We start from the raw sequence: 26437 nt of genomic DNA, 5'->3' as shown, positions 1-26437 counted from the left end.
GTCCTCAGCATTCTGGAATTAGTTGCACATCAGTAGTGCAAGAAGTGATTTCAAATCAGTGGAGTTTGTCAAAAGCAAGCACTGAAGACATCATTGCCAGGGAAATCCTGCTGGTATTTAAGAGACCTTGATGTTCCTCCTCCACTGGAAATTTGCCTGCAAATGTCTTATTTGGAATTCCCATCATTATTTTGCTGCCAGTCTGCAGGCAAGACAAATGCTCCCGGTCCACTGTCAGGTCAAAAGTGGTATTTCTGGCATGATGGAGTTCCAAAGAGGAATTCTGGCTCTGCCAGCTGTGCATGTCCAATGCCATGGGACTGATTCCTGCTTTTTTTTCCAGGCATCAAATCACAAGGCTCAAGCCTGACTCCAAAAAAAGCCCACAATGCTCAGTCACGAGCGGCAGGACATGCAATTAAATCCTCACAGTGCCCTGAGAGTGATCTCAGCCCTCACAACCACTCTGGAAAAGGCTTCAGTGGCAACTTGCATCAATCCCACGGCAAAAGCAAACCCTGCTGCTGCCTTGCTGACATTACAGCTCATCCTGACATGGACAGGAGACAAATCTGTCTGAAACTGGGCTGGAGAGCCTTATTGAAATACTCCAGCTCTGAGATTTCTGGACAGCTGGGTCATGCCAGCTCTGCACAGACACTGATTTCTCAGCCAAGGGAGAAGTAAGGCTTGCACAAGATGTGATTTTTCCCTTCCTCATGAATTTTCACTGTTAAACCACCCCACGTGAAACCAGACTGGGAAACCTGGTGTTTGTGTTCAATATAAAAAATAAGCCAGGCCCAGGTAAAGCTCCCTTCAATGTCCTGTCCTGTCTATGCAGCTTAAGCTTGACCTGGGACACCTGAGAAAATCTATTAAAATCTACTTTTTTTTCTCTCTAAAGGTGGATAACACAACAGGCACACACACACAAAAAGTCAAAATAAATGAACTCCCTTATTTCACTGAAAACCACTGATTCCCCTCAAACTAAGCCTGTGCAGGACCCTCCCCAGAGCCCTGATCAGCAGGAACAGCCAGGACATACCTTGTTTCAGTTTTTTGGTTATTGTCACTTGACATTTGATGCACTTCTTCATCCTCCTGGAGCATTCTGCCACAAGTTACACAAGGGAGAGATGACAATTAAACCCACAACAGACTCAAGAATATCAGATTTGAACAATCTGAGGCCTCCCTGGGTGATTAAGGGATTGTTCCCACACAGAATGAGGTCATTACCTGCATTCTGAGCTGTGCCCTGCCCTCTTGTTTAATCGTTCCCAGGTCAGCAGCAAACACACCACCTTTAAATCCTCCCTGCTCTGTGCCCCTGGAGCTGCTGCAGCTCTGGGGGAAGAGGATGAAGCTCTGGCACAGAGTTCTGACCAAACTCCCTCTGGTCACACTGTGCCTTGTGAGACGAACTAGCTGACAAGTCTGAGCAGACTGCCCTTAAATCAGCTGAAATCCTGAAGAATGAAGAGTTATGAAAGCCAGAGGAGAGGGAAATCCTTCTCAGGAGGTTTTTGGGGGATAAAGCACTGACAGCCAGAACTGGCTTTCCATCTGAATTACCCAGGAATTATAAGCCCAAGCAAAGCTGCCTGGAATCCCAACCAGCGGGTGGGCAGAACATTCTGTGTTTTTCGGAGATAACTGTGGCTGTCTGAGATGCTGAAATCATGCTGGGGTTGCTTTAGGACACAAACAGCACAAAAGCTCTGTTTCTAAACAGGCCTGGATTTCTGACAGGGCAAAGAGGGAGGCTGGGTGGGGAAACAGAGGAGAAAAACATGAAGAAAATGGGGAAAAAGTCAGTGTGGACTCACCTTCACACACAATACTGTGCTGGCATGGGAAGAAATGGATGAGCAAGGCCAGCTCTGAGCAGACCAGGCACTCTGTGGGCACTGCCACGCTGGAGACACTGAGGTTGGTCATGGTGTTGGGCGTGGTGTGCACACGGCGAAGGCTGCAGGTGATGGTTGAGCTCTCAGAAGAAACCTGCTGTTCCCTGCAACCAGGAGCCAGCAGGAAATGTGAGCCACAAGCCCCTTCAGCAGTGGGTAACATTGAATTATCTCTGGGAAATACACCACAGGGAGACAGAACAGCACAGGCCCAGCTGGATAAACCTGGGAACCTTCCCTGCCGTGCTGGGACAAGCTCAGCTGGGATCCTGACCAGTTCTGTCCAAAAAGAAAGGAAAAGAGCAGGGATCTCTAATATTTACACAATCTGAAACCACATTTTTGGAAGTAAGAGTAAGCTAACAGCACAATTATTTGCTGAAAGCAATAATGAGCAATGTCAGCCTGACAGAAATGACATTTTTTAAGCAAAAAACCTCAATCCAACACATATTCCACTGACAGAATTCCTGTGGAAGATGTTAAAGCGACACTTTTCACCTGTTATTTGCAGTGGCCAATGACAGCACTGCTGGGTGGCTCCTCCTCCAACAGGAACAGCACCCAGTCTGTGCCCTCAGATCAAACAGAACTCTGCTTTCATGTTTGCAAAGTGCAAATCCAAACAAATGTTTCTCAGAACCCGAGATAAAGCCAGCTCTGACTTGTTCTACTCTCCTTTTTCTCAGCTATTTCTCTTATCAGCTTCAATACAAGTGTTTATCTAGCCCTGGAATAAATCCTGTGGGTTTTGGTGCCCACTCTTTTTTTGCACTCTCTTTAAATATCTGTCAATGAGGAATCAAATGAAAGCAAAATAGAACCCAGGATTACTCTGCAAAGTTGCTCTTGGCCTCAGAGGCTCCTCAGATTGCCAAGGGGCTGAGTTTGAACAGAGTCTCATTAATCCGCTTTTCCCAATCCTTCCAAACTCAGCACACACACTCACATCACCCCTCCAGAAACTCAGGGTAGCACCAGAACAAAGAGGATGTGCTCAGGGTGATGTCCAGAGGCTTTCAGATATTCTCCATCCCTCCTGGAGCAGCTGCAGAGACACCAGGGCTGGGGAAAACTCTGGTTTGCAAGGGTTTCCTGTGGCTCATTACCTGAATTTCTGTGAGAAGTCTTTGACGATCTGGACAATCCTTCCATCTGTAATGAGGTCTAAAGGAGACTTTCCCCGGTGATTTGCATAATTAATATCTGCTCCTTCTTGTGCTAAGTAGCAGGCAATGGCAGTCCCAACATTCAGCTCCACATTTCCCAGGAAGCCAGAAGCCTGCAGCTAAAAGAAATTGAGAAACACACTCTGTCAACAGAAGAAGCTTCTGATCCTTTGGCTCTGATTTGCATCAAAATCTAAATAAAGTCTTAAACCTTGTACTGAAAACTTGGAAGTGGAACTTTTTGAAAGCACATAAAGATACTTTCTGCCTTTACATAACTAATGGGTTCAAATCTTACATTCCAGGGCCAAGAGTGCCTCAGACTGATCCTACCTGGTGATTATCCCTACAAATCAGAGAAATGGGCATTCACTTCTCCAGGGAGTGAAAAGGAAGAAACTGAAGGTCCTACAGGGGCTGCAGGGCCCCTAAGTAACAGCTATTTAAAGAGCCAAACTTTGATGTGCATGATCCCAAATAATCTGAAGTCAAGTCACATATTCCACTGACTTAAACAACCAGAGCATGTCAGTCAGGGCAAGTAAAATCAGATGTGAAGGAATCTACAGCATTTAGAGATGATGCTACTGTAAATCAATATTGGAAATGGTAGGCACAGATCCCTCTTGACGACTTCCAGGACTTTGGCCTGGCACTTGAGCCATCATCTCCTGGTGGTTTGGTAAGGAACAGTATGGAAGAGCAATGCACTGGGCTCTTCCAAGCACCAACAGCTAAAAAGGAGGAATGGGTGGTTTTGCTTATTCTGACCATTTCAAATTAAATAATAATAACAATTTAACAAAATCTATGCTAGATTTTCCAGTGAATTAAATTCACTTTGGCCTATCCTGAACTGATTTCTAGATCTTTATATCCACAGATACAGAGCAGCAGAGAGAAATCCAGTTCCTGCTTTGTAACAGCTTCCCCCTTCTCCTCCAGGCTACTCCATCTCCCCTCTCCCTCTGCTGTACGTCTGCAGATAACTGGGTGTCTGTGGTCAGCTCTCCTCATATTTTCCATGCCATCAAACAGAAATGAATTGCTGTGGTTCTGGAGCATGAATTATACCCAGGAGTTTCTTGGCTCTGAATTCATGACCTTTCCCATGTCTGGAAATATTTTGTCTCACAAAAATATCAGAGACAGCTCTGAACTGTTGTCTGACTATGTCAAGTTTCATGCTATAAATTCAAGAGGATCTATTCCTGCTTTCCCACAGGCCAGGCTGGTTTCTGTGCTCCCCATCTGGGCTGGATGAAGGAACTGGAGGGGAACTTAAGAGTTCCCCTGCCTTCCTTCACCCCCTTAGACCCCACAGCCTGCTGATATTGTAACAGAGATTTTCCTGCTGGAATTCTGCTCACCTTGGAAAGGAGGGACGCTCCCATCTCCCCCTCCCGCTTCTCCATGGCGAGGGCCATGAGCTGCTGGCGCTCCAGGGCCATGTGCATAGCCGTGTCCCCATCCTCATCCTCAGCATTGACATCGCTACCCTGGCTCACCAGCAGCTGCACCATCCCCATGTGGCCCTGGATCACAGCCAGGTGCAGTGGGCTCTGGCTCCGGTTGTTTTTCAGGTTCACATCACAGCGACCCTGGAAAAGCAGGAATTGCATCACAGGGCGATGTGGCTGCTCAGCTTGACTGGAGAACTGAGAGTGTGGGGCCTGGGAGCTCCCAAACCCCATTCTATCTTCACTGAACATTCCATTTCCAACCCATTTTGTTCTTAGCTAAGACACCCTTCTCTCCTCCCTGCCAGTACCACAGGAAAATCCTCCAGGAATGCCAATCCCTGTTTTTCAGCCTGGCAAACAATGCCAGCTCTTCAAGGGACAGGGACATCCCTGTGGGGCCCAGTGTTAACTCAGGAATGGTTGGGAAATATGGGGCTTGGGAGTGGGACAGGTTTTCCTGATGGTGGTTTTGAGTTCTTTCTTACCTCTTTGATGAGAATTTCAGCAACTTCCATGTGGTTATTGAGAGCAGCGAGGTGCAGGGCAGTGAATCCATCTTCCTTTTTGGAGTCCACCAGCTGCCGAGCCCTGGCCAGAATCTTCTTTATGGCTCTAGAGAGTTGGAGAGGTTATTAGAGATGGAAGAATTAATTTCTGCCTCTCCTCTGCTCAGTTATCAATGTTTTACCAGGTGGTGCTGACATCAGCAATGAAGAGCAGTCCCTCAAACCCACAAATTGAATTACAAGAATACAACAAAAGCCCTCAGATATCATTTAATAAAGTAGGAGAAAACCCCATTGCTTCGAAAATAATGAGTAGATTTATCCTTGGAAGAGTTCCAGAGACTCCCAGTCTTTACTACGACCTTCTCCTGTCCTTCCATGTGTGAACCCAAACATCTGAGACTGTCCAGAAACAGAGAGATTTCCTAGCCTAGGGAAGCATGAAAACGATGGGATGGGGAAAGCAGGCAGGAGTTTCCTGTGAAGGCCTGAAGCAGGCAAACAGCCCTATCCAGCCATATCCAAACCCAAGAAATGTTTAACCAACTACCCAGAAGCACATCAGCCACCCTCTTAGAAAGTCAGAACAAATTAACATCTGCAAAAGGCTTAAAAAAAGAAAAAAAGAAAGGTCACTTACAGCTTGTTGCCTTTCAGGGCAGAATAGTGGAGCAGGTTGAAGCCTTGACAGTTCTGGACAGTGAAATCTATATTGGGAACTTCAGTGAGAATCTCAATCACGACTTTGTAATCCAGAGTGATAGCATAATGAAGGGGGGTGTCTCCCTGGGAATCCTACACATGGAGACCAAAGCAAACACAGGTTACCAACCTCAGAAACTCCAAGGAAACCCCCTGTGAGCTGCTGAAACTCCTGACCAGCTTCGAGGGACTGACCCAGCACACAACGGCCCCACCAGCACACAAACAAACCCTAAAAATGGGCTGGGTTCAAGTCACCATCACTGCCTGCCTTAAAAAAATCTTTAAAATCTTATTGCTGGGAACAGGAGTGTGGCCACAACACACAGGAACAGCAGCTCAGCTCTCCCTGGAAGCCTGAGTCCAGTAGAGAATGCTGATGTGATGAAGAAGGGTCAGACTCAAACGTGGAATTTCAGGGTACTGAAATTCAGGAATATTTCCCAGTGCATTTTCAGAGGACGACTTTTGAATTCTACAAAGTCACAAATGGTGGGAGACATAAAGAAGCACCTCCCCACCTCAAAAAGAACAAAACCAAACCCTCAAAAGCCCCCTCAAAAAGTCCTCAAACACCTCCCTTCCCCAAATCCCTGCAGTCCCAAACTTACTGGGAGGTTGACATCACAGTTGAGCTCACAAAGGGCCCTCACCACCTCTGTAAACCCTTGGCTGACAGCAATGTACAGGGCTGTGCACTTGGCATTGTTCAGCAGGTCTGCACTGGCTCCTTTAGCCAGCAGCACATGGGCAACTTCAGCTTGGTTTCTGGTTTAAAGCAAGGACAAAACCAGATCAGAGTCAATCCAGTAAGTCAACACAGTAAATTCTTTCTCTTCACAAAGCAACAGAACTCAGGTTTTGTATTATCTCAGCCCCACCCCACTTCCTCTCAGTGTTTAAAAAAACTCAGAAAACCTTCCTAATTTGCACTCCCTTCTCTAAATCAACAGGAATTCCCACTCTTAATGATGAATTCTTCCCTGGTAACTGATGACACAAATCGAAATCTCATCTTGCTCTGGAAAATGCACAAACTTAGAGAAACCAAACAAACAAATTGATCTCAAATAATTAAATCATGTCCCCCATCCCCTTAAAAAAAATCATCACTAAAACCTCCTTATCAATTTTTTTTTTCTGATCCTCCCTGAAAATTCCTAGCATAGAAACTGAACTAGCTGTGAAGGATAAGAAATGCTTGGGCTAAGAAATCCTGTGCTAGGTAGAAATCCTTCTGGAAAGAAGGATGCTGCTGTAGAAAAATAAATGCTCCTGTGGGCTGAAGCTCAAAGGCCAATTCCCAACATAAAAACCAGAGAAAAGCTTCCACCAGCCACACATCCTTCACATAGAGTGTCCATTTGGATCTAGGATAGAAATTTTCCATCAGGGACAGCAGGAGGGGAGGTGTCCTACCCAAAGGCTGCATAGTGCAGCGCTGTGTCCCCCTCGTCATCCTGCAGGTCGACATTGGCGTGTGCCTGCAGCAACATCTTCACCACCTCCAGGTGCCCCTGGTAAGAGGCAATTTGCAGGGCAGTCCTGCCCTGGTTCTTGGCATCGACCTTTGGGAGTGACAGAGACACAGAAAATTAGTGATGCCTTTGTCCTGTGCCTGGAGAAGGGTGAGAACATCCCAGAAATGCCACAGGGTTCGTGCCCTGCTGGCTCCTCTCTCTGGCCAGCAGCTCCCAGCTGACCTTGTCCCAGAACATTTTGGAAGGGAAAGGGGACAGCACGTTTAGTCAAGAGGGAAGAAGTGAGAGAAAAGAGCTGGGAGCTCTACAATGACAGAGCCCTGCTGCCAAATCACTCTGTGCCTGTGAGCAAAACACTCCTTGGTATCTCTGCCAACAATTCCCTTCCCAAGAGGAAAATGTGTGAGGAAATCAAATCAGCTTTGCATAATGCTCTGGAGGTGCCAAGTCCCCACTGTGCTGTGCTGCTGTAGGTACTTCAGTGGGTGCAGTGGCTGTAGGGGAGATCTCAGGGCTCAAGCACTGCAGTGAGAGCTTTGGAGAGTTAAAGGCACTGAAGAACAAGAGGTAAAAAAAGGCAAAGCAGCTACTGAAGCCAGTGGGAAGCTAAGAAGAGGAGACAGAGGCACAAAACCTCAGCAGACTGGCAAGGAGAACAGGTTAATAATCAAAGTTTTTTCCCTGCAGCTGATTTTATGCAGCAGTTAGAGCATGGGAGAGGCAGCACTTCCCTGGATAGGCTCAAAATGATGGGCGAGTCCTTTGGGCAAAGAGGAATTAGAGGTCACTGCTGCTCTTCCATTTACACGGGGCAGACAGTGCTGATAAGCTGGAAAAACCCTACCAGGCAATTCCAACTTCTTTTAAGTAAGCCTCAAATCCAGCCTGATCACTCTATAAGACGCTAATAGAAATAGCTAATTTATTAATATAAACATTAGAGTAGAAATTGAAGTCTCATAAAAATGACAGATCATATAATGGATTCCTTACTCTTGGGACTTTCCTATCTGGGATCAATTTTAAAATTGCAGGTATTTGTGTCTCCTTCCCAGAAGCCAAATAAAGTTTATAAATAAAGAAGTATAATAAATATCAGACAAATAACCACTAAACCAGCTTCACAGGGGTTCCTCCAGAGCTGATCCTGGGTCACAGCCCCACAGCCACAGCAAAACCTCTTTTTGTCACCCATGGTTTCCAAGGACACACTACTGAAAGACTTTGGTGGCACTTTTTTTCTCCCCTGTTCCTAAACCCCGAGCCCCTCCCTGAAGGAGGTCTCAGGAGATGTGATCCTGACAGTTTGGCACACTGCAAGCACAGAAATTGTCCAGCAATGAGTCCAGCCCAGTTCCTGCTCCAGTCAGACATAAGATAAGACACTGCACAGATCTGGGCAGCTTTTCTGCCTCCTGATTCCAACAATGTGATTTTACAAGGTCCTTTAAGGACAAGCGCAGCCAGACACAACCCCTGCCTTTCTTTTCCAGCAGATCCTCTGATATCTGCTCCTGTTTTCCTACAGATAAACCCCTCTCCCCCTCATTCTACAGCTGCAGTGGCCACACAGGAAATCTGGGAAAAGCCAGCTTGGGAAACGTAGTGCAAGGACTTTAGTACAAATTTATTGCCACAAATCAGGGGCATAAAATATACACATTTAACTTGTGAATTTAATCCTAAATTGCAGCAAAATAATGTCTCAACTGTTAGGAGATATCACTAAGCCTGACAAATATATTGTTTTTCTAGCATCCTTTCCCCTGCTTGACTACAGCCTTTTATGATGATGTTTTAAAAAGCAGAAACAAAGGAAAAATAGCCATTTTTGTCCTCCAAACTTGCCTTGTCTGGGTATTTCTGGAGGAGCTCCCGGACTTTGGCTGTGTTGTTGAGGGCTGCACAAATGACCAGGCACCCTGCGTGCTCTGACTCTGTCCTCTGGGACAGCAGCTTCTCCAGGACAGTCACCAAAGTACCTGAAAAAAAGACAAAAATGGACCTGTCACCACACATTTCAGTGTCTGAGGGGACAGAGGTGTCACAGCTCCCCAGCAGTGCAAAGTTAAAAATTTTGCAAGTTCTGTCTCAAGTCTGATTTGAGCAAACAGTTCCAGATCCATCTACATCAGGAAAATAAAAAAATCCTGGCAAGTCTGTGCTCTCTCCCACATGATCCTGACACCCAGAGGAAATAAGGATGGTCAAGCCACAAAAAAAATTCTGAACAGATGTGCAAAGTACCAGAAAATATCCTCTCCATGTACCATGTGATCTCAAACTCAATTTCAGGGCAGATTAGGCAAAAAAATTGTTGATTTCACAACAGTTCCACACACGGACCTGGGAATATTTCACAAGCCCTCAAGAATCAGTGTCTTTGTACAGGAAACAGGATGGAACAGGGAACTGAGACAATACAAGGATGAGGGAAATACTGAATCTAGGGCAGAGCTGTGCTTAGCAATTCTGAGTCCTAAATTCTGCATTTTTCCATTAAACCCTGCATTTCCCAGTCCTAAATCCTGTATTTTCCTGTCACGGCCAGCTTTGCTTGCCCAGTAAGGCACAGCTGGGTTTTAGTCTGCATTTTCCCATTAATCCCAGCACTTCCAAATCCTGAATCCTGCATTTTCTTAAGGACCAGCTTTGTTTGCCCAGTAAGGCACAGCCAGACTTTAGTTCTCCATCCAGGGAAGAACATCTGGATTTTGCCACCATCCAAAGAGCTGTACCAAAGAGCTCCCAGCCCCTGGGGGACCAGGTTTGTCCCTCACTTTTGGATTCCTTGGCACTCTCCGTGGTCATCAGGTTGGCCTCCTCCTCCCTCTGGTAGGCTGTCAGGCAGGCAGGGTTGAAGGTCCAGGACTGTCCCCCTACTGACACTCGCAGATCTCCGTCCCCATAGACCTTGATCACCTTCCCAATGTGCCCCAGGGTCTGCAAGGAAAAAAGAGGATTTTTTTCCCCCCCCAAAGCTGCAGTTCTCAGACTCAAAGCCGGGGTTTTTTTGTTTGTTTTTTTCGTAAAGCTGCAGCTCCTGCTGTGTGAAAAGAAGCACTGGACAAGTGACACACGCGCAGACAGCTCCCACTTCGAGGACACCAGAGGGTTCTCACCAGTTTCTGTTTCACTGGTTTGCCCTAGAAGGGTTTTCCCAGACACACTGGAAATGGCTGGGAAGGAGGTGCTGATTAGAACTGATCAAGCTGGGACTGCAGATGGTTTCCTCTGGGCTTTAACAGCTCCTGGAGGAACCTGTATCCCACTTTTTAGCTATACTGGGCTGATTTTTCCACCTCCTGGCCTCGTTCCAGAGAACCAGGGAGGGCATAAGAGGACTTTGGTGATGGAAACCTCTCACATGAGCTGGTGGCAGCCAAATCCTTTTTGTTGGATTCACTCTTGTCCTGTTTGGGTGCCATGGACACGATGGTGTTACCAAGAGCCACCAGCACCAGGGGCTGGGCAGGGGCTTTCCTGCAAGAATTCTGGGGGTTACAAGCCCATGTCTAAGTGCTGAGGGCTTGGGGAAGCTCAGGAGGTTACTGGACTGTCCTGGAACTGGCGCGCACTCACAGGTGCCATCTCATCTGTCCACTCCCCATGACCAGGTTGGAACCGCTTCACTGTTTCCATATCATCTATCACCCGGACCACATCACCAACCCAAAAGGTGTTGAGCTACAAGAAAAAGAAAGTCATAAGCTTTTGGGGAATGAAGCCACACACACACACAGACAAAAAATGAATAGTGATCAGCCCCTCCACCCCACTCCCAAAATCCCAAAAAACAAGACACCTGCTGAGCCAAAAAACAGCACTGCAAAACATAAATGCAACTATCAAGAAAACTGTAACCACTGAACTGCAAAATAAACACAATCTACTTCTCTTTTAAGCCAAGTGCACATTTAAGTAGGGAAATAATTTGGAACAGGCCGTTTCTTAATTTATTTTGCTCCAAATAATTTATAATTAATACCGGATAAAGCATGGAAGTTTTCTTGGTCCTTGCTACACCTGGCTTGGCACTGGAGATTTTAATTTGCTTTAATAAGGAAGCTAAATCTGTTTGTTATTTAAAACTGAAAAGGGAAACCAGGGTTTATCTGTGCTGGTAATTTGCCAGACGCTGCTCACTGAGCTAGGAAGGGATCAGTATCAAAACACACTTTTTAGAGCAGACTAATTTTGTGTAAACAGTCTGACACTGCGTTTTCCACTGGTATTGGGAGTTTTTAGCATTGTAACCTTGCTCAGATCAGGATTTTGTGATTTTCCAGAAGCTTCTTCTATACCTAACTATCTCTATTTCTAATCATCTGCTTCTCAAGTCCCCAAACCTCAGAGGAAGGCCAGAGCTGTGAGCTTTGGAAATGCAGCCAGAAAATTAGAAGGGCTGGATTAAAGACTCAGAAGAAATCAGAGAGAAGTGAGACAAAGATGCAAAAAAGAACAACATGGAGACACAAAAAAAGGAAGAACAAAAAAAAATCAAAGGGAAATTATGTGGGGAAAAGGTTCATTACAAAGGCAAGGCAGCTGCAGAAGGATGAGGGACTGGAAGCTGAAATTAAGAAATGGAGTTTACCTTAAGGACTTGCAAATGCGAAAGTTCATAAAACAGGACAATTGTGTTTAGAAGAGCAGGGTGTTCCTTCAGCACCTGCTGGGGACACACTGAGCCCTAACCCAGCAGGTTCAGTGATTTCCTTGCAGCATTTCCAGGCCACATGCAGCACCTACCTTGGTCAGGGCTCCAGGATGGAAAGTCCAGCGGGTCTCACTGTTGAACTGGACCCTCACGTCCCCTCTGTCTGTAATCCTGTGCACGGTCCCTGTCTGGCCAATGAACTTTTGACAAAAATAAAAACAGGAGGGGAAAGCCCCTAAATAAATCACATTGTTTAATAGTGGGGAAAGAAGGTAACCAAGGTATAGATGGCTAAATCACCCAGCATTTCCCATCCACAGTGCTCCCAAACCTTTATTCTGTATTTTCCTGCTAAGCCCAGCATTTCCCAGTCCTAAATTCTGCATTTTTGTGTTAATCCCAACATTTCCAAATCCTAAATTCCTCTGAGTCCTAAATTCTGCATTTGCCTGTGAATCCCACCACTTCCCAATCCTAAATTCTGTATTTTCCCATTAATCCCAGCATTTCCAATGTTTGCATGAAATTTTCTGCAAAAAGGAGGGGAAAAGCTCCTCTGAAAGGCCCTCTGAAAGAGCAGCATATTGGGGGAGGAGGGGGATAGGAGTAAGTGCAGAAATGGTTGAAAATGCAGCACAAGTTTTCCTTTTTCCAAATGACAGAGGTGGGTAGGGAATCCAACGTTGTTCTGCATTATAAAATACGAGCAAGGCAAACTCTGAGAGGGAGAAAAGGGGCAAGGTACACAAAACAAAATATAATTGTGCAGTGCAGGGTTCTAGATCTGCTGTTCTGGCAGGTCTTGAGCAGCTCATGGTTTATAAAGAGGTAAAAAATGCCAATTTCTGAGGTGACAGGAGGTTCCTGTTTCTCGGTTTAATATCCCTCTCCCCTGCATTCCCCAACAACAGGAATTCAGCAGCACAGAGGTTTAACAACCAACAACAGACACAGCAACACCCAAAATCTATAGTTTTAAGGGGTGTATTCCTGAGCTGGAACAAAAAAATCTCATGGCACCACTGGCAGCTTTGTTACAGTTCATCAGAAGATGACAAGTTCCTGCCTGCCAAGCTGAAAAAACAAAAAAAACCAAAAAAAAACCAAAAAAGAGGCTGATGCTCAGTTAAGAGATTTGAAACTGAAATGACAGAATTTGCCTTGACATTTTAAAGCCTGATTTCAAAAAGTCTGCCCACCTATAGGGCAGGTTGGGCCAGGATAGATATTTAACATATCTTGATAGTTTTACAGCATTTATTCATGTTATTTACAGTAATAGCTTCCGTATCTATCTTTATTTCCTCTACTCTCTGGGCTTTTTTTTAAAACAACAGGTGACTGCAGACTGGTGGCTCTTCAATTTAAAGGCAAGACTAAGCTCCAAAAATATGATATGGGCTGAGAAATTTTAGCTGTGGTCAGGGACAGAGCCCAGTGTTGACAAAACACATAACTGTAATTACCAGTAATGCACAGAACAAAAGAAGCCAAACAAGGAATGGATCCAGAACAACAAAGAAAAGATCCATGGCTCATTTAGAAACAAACAAACCAGCAGTTTTTGGTTTGTTTTTTTTTTTCTTCCAAGACTTTTGCAGGGATCCACAAGGCCATTCTCACCCAACAGAGCCTAAAAATAATTCTGACTCCAGTGTCCTATCACTAAAAAAATCCGTATTTGTGATTCAGTTCAACTTTAAGGTCACATGAAGATGTTCTCAGGTAACTTCCTGAGCAGTGCAGAATGAGGGAGAGGCTGGAATTATATCCAGGGAGAATCCAGGGACATACCTCAGCCATTTTGGGATTCCAGCCTCCATGGCCCTCCTGCATCTCCCGCAGGATGTCAATGTCCAGCAGGCACTTCACTTTGTCCCCGTGCTGGAAGGGATGCCTGTCTGTGCTCTCCTTCCTCTGCAGCTCAGCTGGTTTCCCTGGGGACAACAAGGACAGCACCCACAGGCATGCAGGGTGCAGTCACACATCTTGGGCGCCTCACTTTGTTAGAAGGGTTGAAAATTAATTAGGGCAGAATGGTGAAAACCCCCTTTCATGCCCTATACACTCTATAGGGCAGCAGAGGAATCAGTAGGATTTAACTATAACTGGATATTAATAAAGCATAAGCAGCTCTAACAAGATACATTTTGTCCCTCTGCAGAGCAGGGAATGCCTCTCAGGCTGTGGTAGACACCAGGAACTGTTCTTAGCAATCCACTCACCCACAACTGCTGTTCAGTCACACCCACACAGCACCCAAAATTAGTTCTGCTCTCCACAGGCAGGCACAGAATTCACTCTGAGGAGTTCCTAACCCTCCTACCCTTCCCATGCAGCCATACCCCCAGAAGTAAGTTCCTCATCCAACCCTTCCCTCGCCTCATGTTCTTGCCAAACTGCTCAGGGAGAGAAAAGTATGAGAAAGACTGATAAAAATCTGCCTGAAAAGTTTTATCTGAAGTCTGATAAAAACGCTGATTCTGCTGCTGCAAACACAAGAACAGGCCCCTCTTGTTTCCTTCAGGGGAGCCAAAGATGGTCCCTGCACTTCATTAAAAGAAAAACAATCCCACAACTAAATTACACCTGGGTAAAAAAAAAAAAGCTTCAAGTCCAAAAGCACAAGGAGCTTCCTTGGACAAGTTGTCGGTACAGACATCACCTTTTCCCATAACTTTTGCTAATTTTTGTCTGTTCCATTCTTCAAAGTCTCCCTTTGGTCACATTCCCCATTTGAACACACTTTTGGCTCTACCAGGAGAGTGTTTGCTCTCTAAAAGCACAGTGGACAACAGCTTGCCTGAAGAATGAAAAGCTCTGGATTTGCAAATGTAACTAAACTGAGAAAAGTTGAATTCTCTGTAACAGAGTGGGAATTTCCTGCATTTCCAGCAGAATTTGTATTCCTTGGGATACCAGCTGTGGGTATCTGATGGTTTTACTACTGGAAGTCCAAAATATTTCATGAAGCACTCTGAGATCAAGCAGTATGTTGACACACAAACCAAATTCTCTCAAATGATGGTCATTATGGGGGAACTTTAGAAAACTGGGAGGTGGTTTTATGTCTTCCAAACAAAAAATGTCTCCAGTGCCAATGGCCACATCAATCACAACTTCTCAACAAAGACTTCACTCAGCAAAGATTTGTCTCTACCCACCTAATTTTGGGAGGTGCTCCTTGTAGTAGAAGCCCCCAGAAGCCTCCACAGTACATTTGAGGTCCACTTTTCCCTTGTGGCCCACCCTGTAGACGTTGGTGGTTCCATCTGCCCAGGTGACACTGGCAACACTGCGGCCGGTCTCCACATCCCAGCCCCGGATATCAACCACACGGCCAGTCTTACCCTCACCCCCTGAGGGGAAAAGAAGTGAAAATCAGGAAAACTGGATCATGAGACAACTCATTTTGACCACTTAGGAGGGAATCTCTGCATTAAATTTGCTGAAACCCAGTGAGCTGTTCATTTTGGAATGATTCTGTGGAGAATTCCTGCTGTGCAGGAGCATGGCCTAGTTAGAGAACACACACATGGTGTCATGGCACCACACTGTGGCAACAAAAAAAAAAGTTTACAGCAGTGCTGTAAAACCCACCCAGGATCTTTAAATCTCTCCCCAACATCATCCATGTGGGGGAACACCAAATAAACTCTGTTTTTTTCAAATAAGGAGCAGCTGGAAGAATCCAGAACAGGAGAATGGATGTGTGGAGGTGAACATGGCTGAGCACTGGGCTGTGCTCTGATCCAAGGGACAACACTTGAGCCTTGTGAAGGCAACCAGGGTTTGCAGATTCCCAACCCCACAGTCACTCTGTGGTGCACTTGGGCAAGTCCCAGCATTTCCCCAAACAGGGACAGCAACATCTGTCTGACTGAGGAACTTCTGATTGTCTACAAAGTCCTGAAATCTAACAGCTTTGAAGGAGCTGAATTCCTCATTTACCAGCACATCTAAAAAGCACAATACAAACGCTGGTGGCAGTTCTACTCATGACAAGACCATGGCTGTGGATGGGGGCAGCTCCACCAAAACCAGAGAACAGCTGAGGGGTGGATTTAGAGTTCCTCTCACTGCTCCTGCTCAGGGAGCTGCTTTCAGGTCAGCACCACCATAAGCAACACAAGTCTCAGACATGTAAATGCTGCTCTGATCTCAAAAGGATGGATAAGCTGTATTGAGCATAAGCTGCTTCTGCACTCAGACCCTGCAAGAATCCACATCCTCCGCTGAACTCAGAGCTGCAATAAATGGAAGAGTCAACTTTGGAAACCTTTGAACTTTTGACTTAATTCTTCAGGGGCAAAAGGAGCTGTAAACACCACAGTGTGTGTGCAGGACTCTGGGACAAATGGGCAGGAAAGGTCCCTTAGCTCTGGACGACCACACAGAAATTGCTATCAGGGACCTGTGGACAGGCATTACTACCCAAAAGCAGCTTTAAAAAGGCATTTTTGTCCCACTGCATTTTCTGCCTGAAGGTTTCAATTCCTGTAGAAAGCTGGAACCACTCTCCAGTAATCAGAGTCTTTCATCAAGCGCAACATGTGAAACCCTCCTTAGAGATAATTTCTCCTCACTGTTCTTGAAAGTATCCAAATAAGAACACTCCACAGAACACCAAAAGAAAATAGATACTGTACACAAAATCAGACAAACTTTTCACTATCAATTAAAGCTTTTTCAAGAAGAGAGGAGTCTTCATTTTCTTGTAACATGGTGTGCATTTACAATTTTACACAAGAAGTTCTAGGATGGTTCCCAGCGGTTTTCACATCTATGAAAGATGAGCAGCAAAACTTCCTCCCCACACCCTGGATGTGGTTTATGTCACAGATATGTGACAAACAACAAACACAAGGAAACAATGGATATTAATTACTCTAAAGAACAGGCACCTGCAGCACCTGAGCAAGTCCCCTAGAAGCTGCTGCTCAGGATGAGGATATTTAACCAGCAAAAATAAAAGAATACTTCATATATACATAAAAAATACACACACATATATATATATATATATATACATATATATACACACACATATATATATATGTATACTCAAATGGTGTTCTACAGGACATCCCAAAGGCAGCTTACCATCCTGGTTACCCCACTCCCAGTCAGGCCCACGGACCACTTTAGCCCCCTGGAAAGTCCCTTTTAATGTGATGCGAGTCAGATTCTGTCGAGGGCTCACTAGGACCCTGGAAAAACAAAATCAGAGGAAATAAGCGAATTTGTTATTGTTACAGACACTGACAAAGCTCTGTTCCAGCTGACGGCTGTCACATGAGGACCATCCTTCACTTTAGGGTAATGGACATTACTGGGCCTGCACAGAGGCATTAATGGAGCTCAGCACATTCTGTAACCAGAAAATCAGAGCAGTTCACACCAGCAGTGCTGTGGCTGGACTATTCCCAGACTCCCACAGACCTTCCCACCTGCACCCCACACCCCGCTCCAGCGGCAGGGAAAAAGAAAGGTACCTACGTGATAGTGAACAGGGGGTCTGATGTCCTGTTAAAGCAGCTCCCAATTCCCATAATGTCACAGCAATCTCTCTGCTGGCTCTGTGTGTGCTGTCCCCAGGCTGCCACAAAGCCTTCTCATGAGTTACCAAGCCACCAAAATCCACAGGGACCTGCCTAGTTGCTCACCCAGGGTACAATCCCCTTTTCTAGGTAACTGCAAAAGTGCCCCAATCCATGCCCCTGCCAGGCTCTTGGCAACTCCCAGCCCAGACAGAGCAACCCAAGTTCAGCAGCTGTTCAACAGGGCAAGGGGAGGGGAAGCTTCCTGGGGGTAGGGCTGACCTCAGAGCACTGCATTTATTTTCCATCTAATACCTCCAGAGGGAAGGTGGAGACTCGAGAAGATAAAAAGCTTATGCTTGAACTTACTGTTTACTTATCCAGCAAATGCTTAAGTCTTTTACGTTTCTTAACCTATCTCCAGATCTCCCGCCTGTAGTTTACACCTCATGTTTCAAAAGAGGGAGAGATTATTTATGCCTTGCTCTTATAATCACTGAATGTTCATTAATTACCCAGGCTGGAGCTTAACAGGAGAAAGATGAAGGCTCTGTATTTGGAGGGTTGAGATTATGTCTGGTTTAAGCACCATCAAGGCTGGATATTGTTATGAAAGAAGATAATGACAGTGGAGGAAAAAGCTCAGCCATAAAGAGCCACTGCTCAGCATTCATTTTATTGGACTGTGTCAGGCACTACAGACTGGCTTCAAAAACCAGTGTGGATTTGGGTACAGCCTCTGAAACAGCTTAGATGTTCTCACTGCATTTTGTTCAATGTTCTTCTAAAAATTTATCAAAGATGTCTGAGCCAAGCCCTGAGACAAAGTGATAAAAATAATAATTCTCTGTTCCAAACCCTTCTCTCACATGGGATGGGATTCAATGCAAAGATTCTTAGTGACAGTAAAATAAAGCACCAAACTGAGCTTAAGATGTTTAAATAGCAAAATACCCACCACTCATTCTATTCTTAGCAGAAGAAAAACCTTCTTGGATTATCATGTAACAGTGGTCATTCCCCAGCTCAACACTCACATTAACCTGCCACTTCCTCTGAAATTTGTGGATGGGGACCGAAAAAACAAAGCTGTGATCAATTTAGGAAGCTGAGCTTCCTTAAAGAAGGAAAATGTAAGAAACTTCATCCTCTGTCAGATTGAAAATGCTGTGGGCCACCCACCAGAACTGTCCTCCTTCCCCAGCCTTACCAAAATTCTGACCCTGCGTTAAACCACTGCTGACCAGCACCACCAGAGTGATGCAAGCACCAGATCTCCTCAGCCAATGATTCTTACCAAGGTTTTAATCTAATTCAACATTTTGCTCCAAATACTGGATAACTACCAAAGTTACTCAGTGTGATGCAAAAATACCCCCAGGATAAATTTAATCACTGTGACACTGCCTTTAATAACAATGTTGATTGTCATAGCACAAGTCTGCAGCCATTTCTGCCCTACAAATTCCAAGGATATTAAATTACTGCAGAGCCCAGAAAGCACTTGGGAGCATGTACTGTACAGAATGAAGTTATGGCTCTCTCCAGCATGATGGGAACCACTCCCTGGGGATGTTCTGCCTGTGCTCAAGTTTCTCTGAGGTGCTTATTTGGCTTTTGACATCCCTGAGAACTCTGCTGCAGCATCTGGAACAGCAGCATCACCCCTGCTTTAAAGAGAGGGATGGGAGATCCAAATCAACTGATCTGGAGAAATTGAAACAAAAACTACTTTTAATTTGCAGCAGCAAGCCAGAGTGCCTTCGCACCAGGCATCATTGATGTGTTTTGTGAGACCTTTCTGCTGCACAAAGTTCTTATCTGAAGAAATAAACACAATGAAGGGGACCAGGAACCAGGGGGCAGGCCATAAATATCACATGAATCCCTTCAGAAAGGCACAGCTCTAAACCAGATTTTCAACTCATTGCAGACACAAATCCACATCCCTGCCAGGACACACCAAGATCTACCTCCAGAAAAGCCAACATGAAGGTCTTGCAGTAACTACAGGCAAAAGTGATGTCAATGCAAGAAATTCCAGGTTTTCTAATCCTCCAGCAAAGCTTTTCCTGAAGCTCTTCCAGCAAAGGATAAAGGGAGACAGTTCTGACAGATGGCTACTGGTTGCTCAAGCAGGAGCCAGACTAAGACAAGGACGCTGGAGAGAGATCAGGATCACAGAAACCTATTTCAGGAACTGTCTTTACCTAGATTTTTTTCTTTTCAATCCTCTCCTTCCTTGACAAGGCCCAGTTCTTCACAAAACCAGCTGTATCTCTGTAATACATCCTTATAAGTAAAAGCTGTGTTTTTTTGGTAACCCCCAAAGTAACTCGGATCAAATCCTATTCTGGAAAGCCACAGCAGGAAAGGTTTCAGACCAAGACTACTACATGCAAACCAAAAGGGCTCCTGCAGACAGTTTTTCACAACTGTGCTCTCAGAGATATTCATCCAGAGCACTTAAAGGCAGAATATTGCACTGAGAAGATGCAGAAACACCTCTGAGCACACAGAGTGAAAATATCTTGTCATCCTCCAAACATCATTATTAGTTCAAAATCCAGGCTAAAGCTGGTTCAGTGAAGGTTTCTCTTGCTTGCAGTTTTGATCATGTAATTCCAGAAAAGATAAAGATAAATTATGTCATGGAAAAACCATCCCGGTTCTAGGAATCAAACAGAATAACCCAAATTACAGAAGGGAAGCCCCAGTATGACAATACACCTTGGTGTTCAAGTTTGGGGGTTTTTAACGAGGCACAGACAGTTTATCTTGTAAATCACCGTGATTTTTTTCCTAAAGTAAAATCACACAAATTCATTAACAGATAAAAAATAAATTCATATTAATAAATTAATTTGATTCCAAATATTCCTCACCCAAATTTCTTAGCTTAAACTGCCACTGCATAAACCCTGTTGAGAAGGTTACTATGTAAATAAACCTGCATCCCTTTATTGCCCAGTAATGAAACATACAGCAATTGTCACTCAGCTGCTGGATTAGTTCAACCCTCAGCAGAAGCAGCCACAGATGGGAGGCTGGATTATTAAAGCTGCCTTGAATGGGTCTGCACTAAATCAGAGTACACACTTGTTCCTGGATCTGGTTTCCAAATCCAGCTGGTAACTCCACCAGACAGAGCTGGTTTAAGAATTATAGATGAAAATAACTGCAATTTCTGTTATGACTACAGGATAAAACACAATGGGAGAAAATATTTGTATTTCTTGTGCTTGGTTACACAAAACATTTCCCTGTGCAACTAACTGGCTCCTCCAGCTCCATTGTTTGCCAGGGAAAAAAAACAAACCAGGGCTTGTGAAAAACTACTGAGGTTGTGATTTATTGGTGGAGAAGGCTAGAACACAGCCTGGGTAAAATGTACCACATCTGAAACTCAACTCAGCCCCAGCCTGAGCAGGTGATCCAAGCAAAACGTTTCTGCATGGGAATGTAACAACATTCATATTTTGCATGAGATTATCTCACATTTGATTATTTGCACAACTCACCAGAGTGTGCCTGACTTTTCCAGCTCTAATATAAACTTGATGAGCTTTGCTTTGCTGCCCTGCCACAGACATTGATTTATTTTCCAATTACTAAGTACATAATCAGCAAATGGATACAACTCTGAAAAAAGCTCTTCAGTAAAACCTAGCTGTTCCATCCTTTTAAGCCAAGGATGAAAGCCTCTGCCACAACAGCCATAAAATTCAAATCAAACAAGACCAATAAAAAATAAATTAGGAGGTCAGGGAGTGATTACCTCAAAGAGCAAAATTAAAAAAAAAAAAAATCAGCACTTCCTATCACCTCAAGTTCAAACTCAGGTCATTTTAAGAGATGAAATAGCCTTCAGGTAAAGGTGTCTTCAAAGCCTCTTTAGAAAACTGATTGTGAGTCTTCTGCAGTGCCTGTCTGGGGTTAAATCCTCCTAAATCCTGGGATTAGTGACCTGCTACAAACAGGGTGTTCTGGCCTTGCCTGGTTCAGGTGGCCAGGGGTGGCTCTAGCAGCAGTAGCAGGAATTTGTGAAGAAGCAAAGGATCCCCACACCCTGCCAGAGAAAGGAGGTGGGAGAATCCTGGTCTCTAAAGGAGACTCAACAACAAAACCCAAATCCACACAGCATTTATCACAACTTTTAAATACTCTGATTTTCTCTTTTTTGTCCTTAGGGAACTGCTGAAGGTTTTATCTTCTACTTAATTTAGAAGGAAAAAAAAAAAAAAAAAAGAGAGATTAGTGATCTAAGCAATAGTCCCAGTGAGTCATAAGCAGGCAATTTCTGTTCTTGAAAAGGATGCTGCAGTGCCTAAGGGAAAGTGTTTCCACAGCTCAGACCTCCCCTATTCTACAGAAATCCTCTCCTTGGCATTGTTCAAAGGTGCTCCATGCCCTTTGTTTCACACCAGGACATTCCATCCTTAATGCAGAGCACTCTCCAGGGCCCCGGACCAACAAATCACATTTGCATTAAAGCAAAGACGTTCCCACTGCTTCCTGCCCCTGCACCACAAGGCATTTCTGAGTAAAAGGGATTTGATTTGCTAGCTCCCTGTGTGAAAGCTGCAGAAAACACACATTTATTGCAGTTACTGTGCCACCCTTAGTCCAACCCTGAAACCAAACCCATTTCTGACCTGTTTGCTCCAAAAGCTGAGTGACTTCCAAGAACCACAACACAAACCTTTCATTCAGCTTTAAAACTGCAGCTTTCCATAACAGGGAACTTCTTTCTGGAAAATTTCTAATTCTTCTCCATCCCAAAACACAGCTGGAATCAATACCTGCCATGCAGGAACAGCAGGAAAGTTCCATTAGCCAATTAAACTGCTGTTTTATCCTTACCCCTTTATGGAGGTTCCCAGAAATCACTGCCGTAAGTGACAGGCTCATGCTGTGTCTCTTTTTATTTTGTTTTAATTCCATTTTTTATCAGCTGCTTGTTATTCTGAAGATCCTTATTCCTGCTAACACACAGCAATGTAAAACAGAATAGTGCTGCTTTTATAAAGATTTGGTTACCAGGCACTCTGGACTATGCCTAGAGTTGTTTTTGTCAAAAAGTTAATTTATATCACATTTTCTCTAACCACTCAACCACCCACACTCACAAAAAAAAAAAAAAGTTAAAAAAGGCAAAATGATTTAGGAAAAAAAAACACCACCCAACCAAAAAGCCACCGAAGCATCATCAGACACTACATCCTGCTCTACCTTCAAAGAGCTCTCCAGTACTTCCATAAGATTCCAGAGAGGTGCTGCGGTTTCTGGGAAAGTCCACCAATCTACACAGGACAGCTCTGGCCCTGGCAGGACTCCTGGCCATCCTCCAAAATCCTTTTTTCATCCTGACAGCAAGAATTGCACTGCCCAACTCCAGCAGCAGCCTGGACACAGGCACAGACAAGCCTTGGAAGGGAAAGTCACTCTATTTACATCTTCCACCACCCAGATTCCTCAGGAAAAAAAAGGAACAAGTTCTATGGAGGATGAGTGCTGGGGAGAAATTACCCAGAAATCCGCCTTTTGATCCCAGACAGTATCACAGGTGCTCCTGGGGAGGGTCAGAGCCCTGATGCCCAAAGGATTTCCCACCTGCAGGGCTGGGAAACCCCCAGCACAGGGCAGAAAATTGGGCTTGCTCTGCAGCAGTGCCTTTTATATTTTTAATTTAAATGTGAGTATAATGATGTACCTTAAAGTTCAAATAAAAGCAGGCATCCCTGAGTAACTACTTGGAGTAGTTATTAATAGAAAAAGAAAAAAACCCCTCATGTCTATTTTTATAGAGATGTGTTATTTTTATAGATACATCAAATTGTGAAGCTCACTTCACAGTAGGATCTGGCTGGCTTCTCATATGAACACAAGCTCCAGAAACACCCTAATCTTATGGATAAACACAAATCTCAGAGCTCAGAGGGGAGATTCTCTGGCCAGCACCATCCCTCCTCTGCCAGGACTCAGAATTCTGGATCAACCAAGGCTGACACCACTCTGGCAAAATCAACTCCAGGCAGAGCCTCCCACAAGGCAAGAAAAGCAGCTGCAAATCCCACACCGCTGCCTTGAGCACAGTAATTACACTCTTCATTCCACAGATGGATGCAAGGCACAGTGATATTTTCAAAGGCAGGCAAAAAAAAATAAAAAAAATAAAAAAGAAATTCAATGACAGAGATAAGCTGATTTCTTATTCCTTCGCCTGCAGGCAAGAGGATTACATGATTCATCTTCATGCCCACTTTAGGAGATGCAAATAAAAGTACTGGTGATACTATTTTTGAGTTCTTCCTCAGGACAGGAGAACAGATTTCCCATGTTTTGGCAAATCATGGAGAAGCATAAAATTACAGATGCTGTTCCACAGGCATCAGTGCAGCAGTCACTTCCAAAAAAACTTAATGTGCAGAGCAAGAGTAAGTGAGGAAGTGCTGCTCTTCAGTGAACAGACCCCAAGAATAATCAACAATTTGAGACTGCAAGATCCCTGTGAGGCTCCCTGTGGCCTGAGAACAGCAAAGCGTGTCTGAAAAATTATTTAATTGGGGGTTGGGGGGCACGCTGAGAAAGAGAAAAAGCAGAGCAGAAATCATTTTTTGGTCACTTTATTAAAGCACTCTGCAGATTTCTGTTCACTGCCTTTTTTTTCAAGCAGCATCATAAAACCTAACCAAGCCTGACATTACTCTATAGAACAAACCTTTGAAAACCCAATCAGTAAAAACTGAGCACTGCCTGATATATTTACATTAATTTCTTTATGAAGTTAGACTCCACTGCGTTATTTTGCACAACCCTGGGGTGCACACAGCAGGTTTTGGAGAGCCCTAGGACGGAATTGAGCCCCGTAAATTGGAATTATTCTATAGAACAAATATTTTTGATCGTGCAACCCAATCAGCAAAACTCAAGCACTGCCTGATATATTTACATTAACTTCTTTATAAATTACGCAGACATCTAAGTTATTGCTGGGCTATTCTGCACATCCCTGGGGTGCACACAGCAGGTTTTGGAGAGCCCCAGGATGGAACTGAGCCCCATATATCTGCTGAGGGTGAAGAGGACTCACGGCTGGGAATGAGCAGTCTCGTAGCGCTCGAAGGAGTGTGACAGGTCATGTTTGTTGTTCATGTAGCACTGGGTGCACAGGTCATAGTCAAAGCACATTTTGCACTTCCACCTCATGCCTCGGATCCCATGCTTCTTGCAGCAGTCACAGATGATGTTGGGGTGACGGACACCTGGGGGAGCAAAAGGGAATGGGAGATCTACACAAATTCCAGGGAAAACCAGGCTCTTAGAACCACCCTTCTGGCACTGCAGAATGCCAAACCCTTCCAGAAAAAGACTTTCCACTGAGCCAAGGGCAGGCAGGAGTACTTCACACACAAACACAATGCACCTAGAAATCCTAGGGTCCTAGTTTAGAAATTTTTTTAGCAAAAATTTTTTTTTAGAAATCCTGAGTCCTGTGTTTACCTCTTTCCAGCTTCTTACATTCCCATTTTTTTTATCCCAGTCATGTCTAAAGTAAATATCTCTGTTCATTACAGCACAAATGCTGCTCACAAAAGGGTGCCATGCTTAGTGCTGGGCACTGAAACAGCTGTTTATAAAGAGAAATTATTTAAGGGCTAGAAAACCCTGGCACAGCTGTTCTGAATGAACCTACTCCTCTAATCCACACTTTACAGAATTAGGACACACAACTGTAACAGGAATTTGAGTGAAACTTGATGAATGCATGCTTTAAAGGGGAAAAAAACTGGGTATTGCAGGTGATGCAATAATACAGTGTGACATGATACGGGAGGGCCTCTCTGCAGAATGACAAAGTCAGTGAAAGTGTTCAGTTCACAGACAGAAAAAGTAGGAAAGCAGAGCCTTTGCACAGAGAGAAACAGGAATGTTCTGGCCACGCACAGGTGGTGTCAAAGGCTGTCCCAGCACAAAAGAAGGGGCACGAAGTGGCTGTGCCAGTGGCTGTGCCCTTGCCCAGGCCCTGCTCAAGCAGAGCCCTTGCACAGAGGGAAACAGGAATGTCCTGGCCATGACCAAGGCTCGGCATCACTCTACAAGCAGGTGCCACAGGCCGGCACATGGGGCAGCTGTGAGCTGGGGCAGGAGGTGTCTTTGCCATTGGCTGTCCCCTGCTCTGCTCACCTATCTGGGCGTTGTCATAAAGCAGCAGGTCGTAAGCCCCCTGGAAGCCTGTGCGATAGTTGGTTCTGTTGCCCTGATCCCACTGCACCACCACGGTCTTGTCTGGTGTGGTGGGGCTGCCCGTCCGGCCAATCTCCACCACGGTGCCCACGCTGCCCTCGCCGCTGTCCTGGCTGCCCCACTTCCAGTCCACTCCACGGACTACCCGCATCCCAACCTGCATGCTGGCATGAGGGTCCAGGTCCATAGATCTGCAGAGCAAACCCTAAAACTTCTCCTCCAGAGGGGTCTGGGAGATGGGTGGGATCATCGGCAGCCCTCGCGGCGTCGTGGGCAGCATGGTCAGCATACCTGGAAACACAACAGGAATTTAGGTGATGCCACTCCATGCATCACATTTCCCCCCAAAATGATATGGCTGCTGAAAAAGTGTGACCTGCTGAGGAGATAAATCTCGGTTTTATTCAGAACTGGGATTCTCACAGTTTAAGCACTGATGGGAATGAAAGAATAACTAACCAGGGTTCTCAGGCTCATCAGCATCTGCAATAATATCCAAAAACTTGCTCCAGAGAGCTGTGCATGAGGAAAGAGAACCAGGCAAGGAGTCTGCAAAAAATACCAGCCCTTGATTCCAAACTCAAGAATATGCACAAGAGCCACCAGAGACACAACACCAGCAGAAAAAGGCAAGCACAGTAAATAAAATTGAAAGAAATGACCAAGAAAACAGCAGCAGCACGATTTTAACAATAAAAGTCAGTCTATTTTTCAGGAAGTCTCCTCACATGCTTCTTATCTTAATACAGCACT

The 26437-nt window shown here is 44.9% G+C and overlaps 1 protein-coding gene across 4 annotated transcripts in view; it reads right to left on the bottom strand.

Moving 5' to 3' along the window:
- MIB2 (MIB E3 ubiquitin protein ligase 2) overlaps window positions 1-26437 on the bottom strand; it is a 38746-nt gene that overhangs the window by 1834 nt on the left and 10475 nt on the right. For 3 of the 4 annotated variants that reach the window (XM_058855073.1, XM_058855070.1, XM_058855071.1), the window contains exons 2-18: window positions 25625-25975; window positions 24531-24702; window positions 17001-17107; window positions 15062-15256; window positions 13692-13834; window positions 11990-12097; window positions 10820-10924; window positions 10018-10180; window positions 9086-9219; window positions 7176-7324; window positions 6368-6524; window positions 5695-5849; window positions 5034-5160; window positions 4456-4686; window positions 3026-3204; window positions 1836-2020; window positions 1052-1117 (exon numbers count right to left, since the gene is read on the bottom strand). In XM_058855073.1, coding sequence (XP_058711056.1) covers window positions 1052-1117; window positions 1836-2020; window positions 3026-3204; window positions 4456-4686; window positions 5034-5160; window positions 5695-5849; window positions 6368-6524; window positions 7176-7324; window positions 9086-9219; window positions 10018-10180; window positions 10820-10924; window positions 11990-12097; window positions 13692-13834; window positions 15062-15256; window positions 17001-17107; window positions 24531-24702; window positions 25625-25871 — 2623 coding nt within the window. In that variant the 5' untranslated portion in view covers window positions 25872-25975. The remainder of the gene's footprint in view (window positions 1-1051; window positions 1118-1835; window positions 2021-3025; window positions 3205-4455; window positions 4687-5033; window positions 5161-5694; window positions 5850-6367; window positions 6525-7175; window positions 7325-9085; window positions 9220-10017; window positions 10181-10819; window positions 10925-11989; window positions 12098-13691; window positions 13835-15061; window positions 15257-17000; window positions 17108-24530; window positions 24703-25624; window positions 25976-26437) is intronic. The other variant, XM_058855072.1, reaches the window with a different exon arrangement.

This window comes from Poecile atricapillus, chromosome 22, assembly GCF_030490865.1.
Source record: "Poecile atricapillus isolate bPoeAtr1 chromosome 22, bPoeAtr1.hap1, whole genome shotgun sequence".
NCBI classification, from domain to species: Eukaryota; Metazoa; Chordata; class Aves; order Passeriformes; family Paridae; genus Poecile; species Poecile atricapillus.
This window is presented reverse-complemented; position numbering and strand designations above follow the sequence as displayed.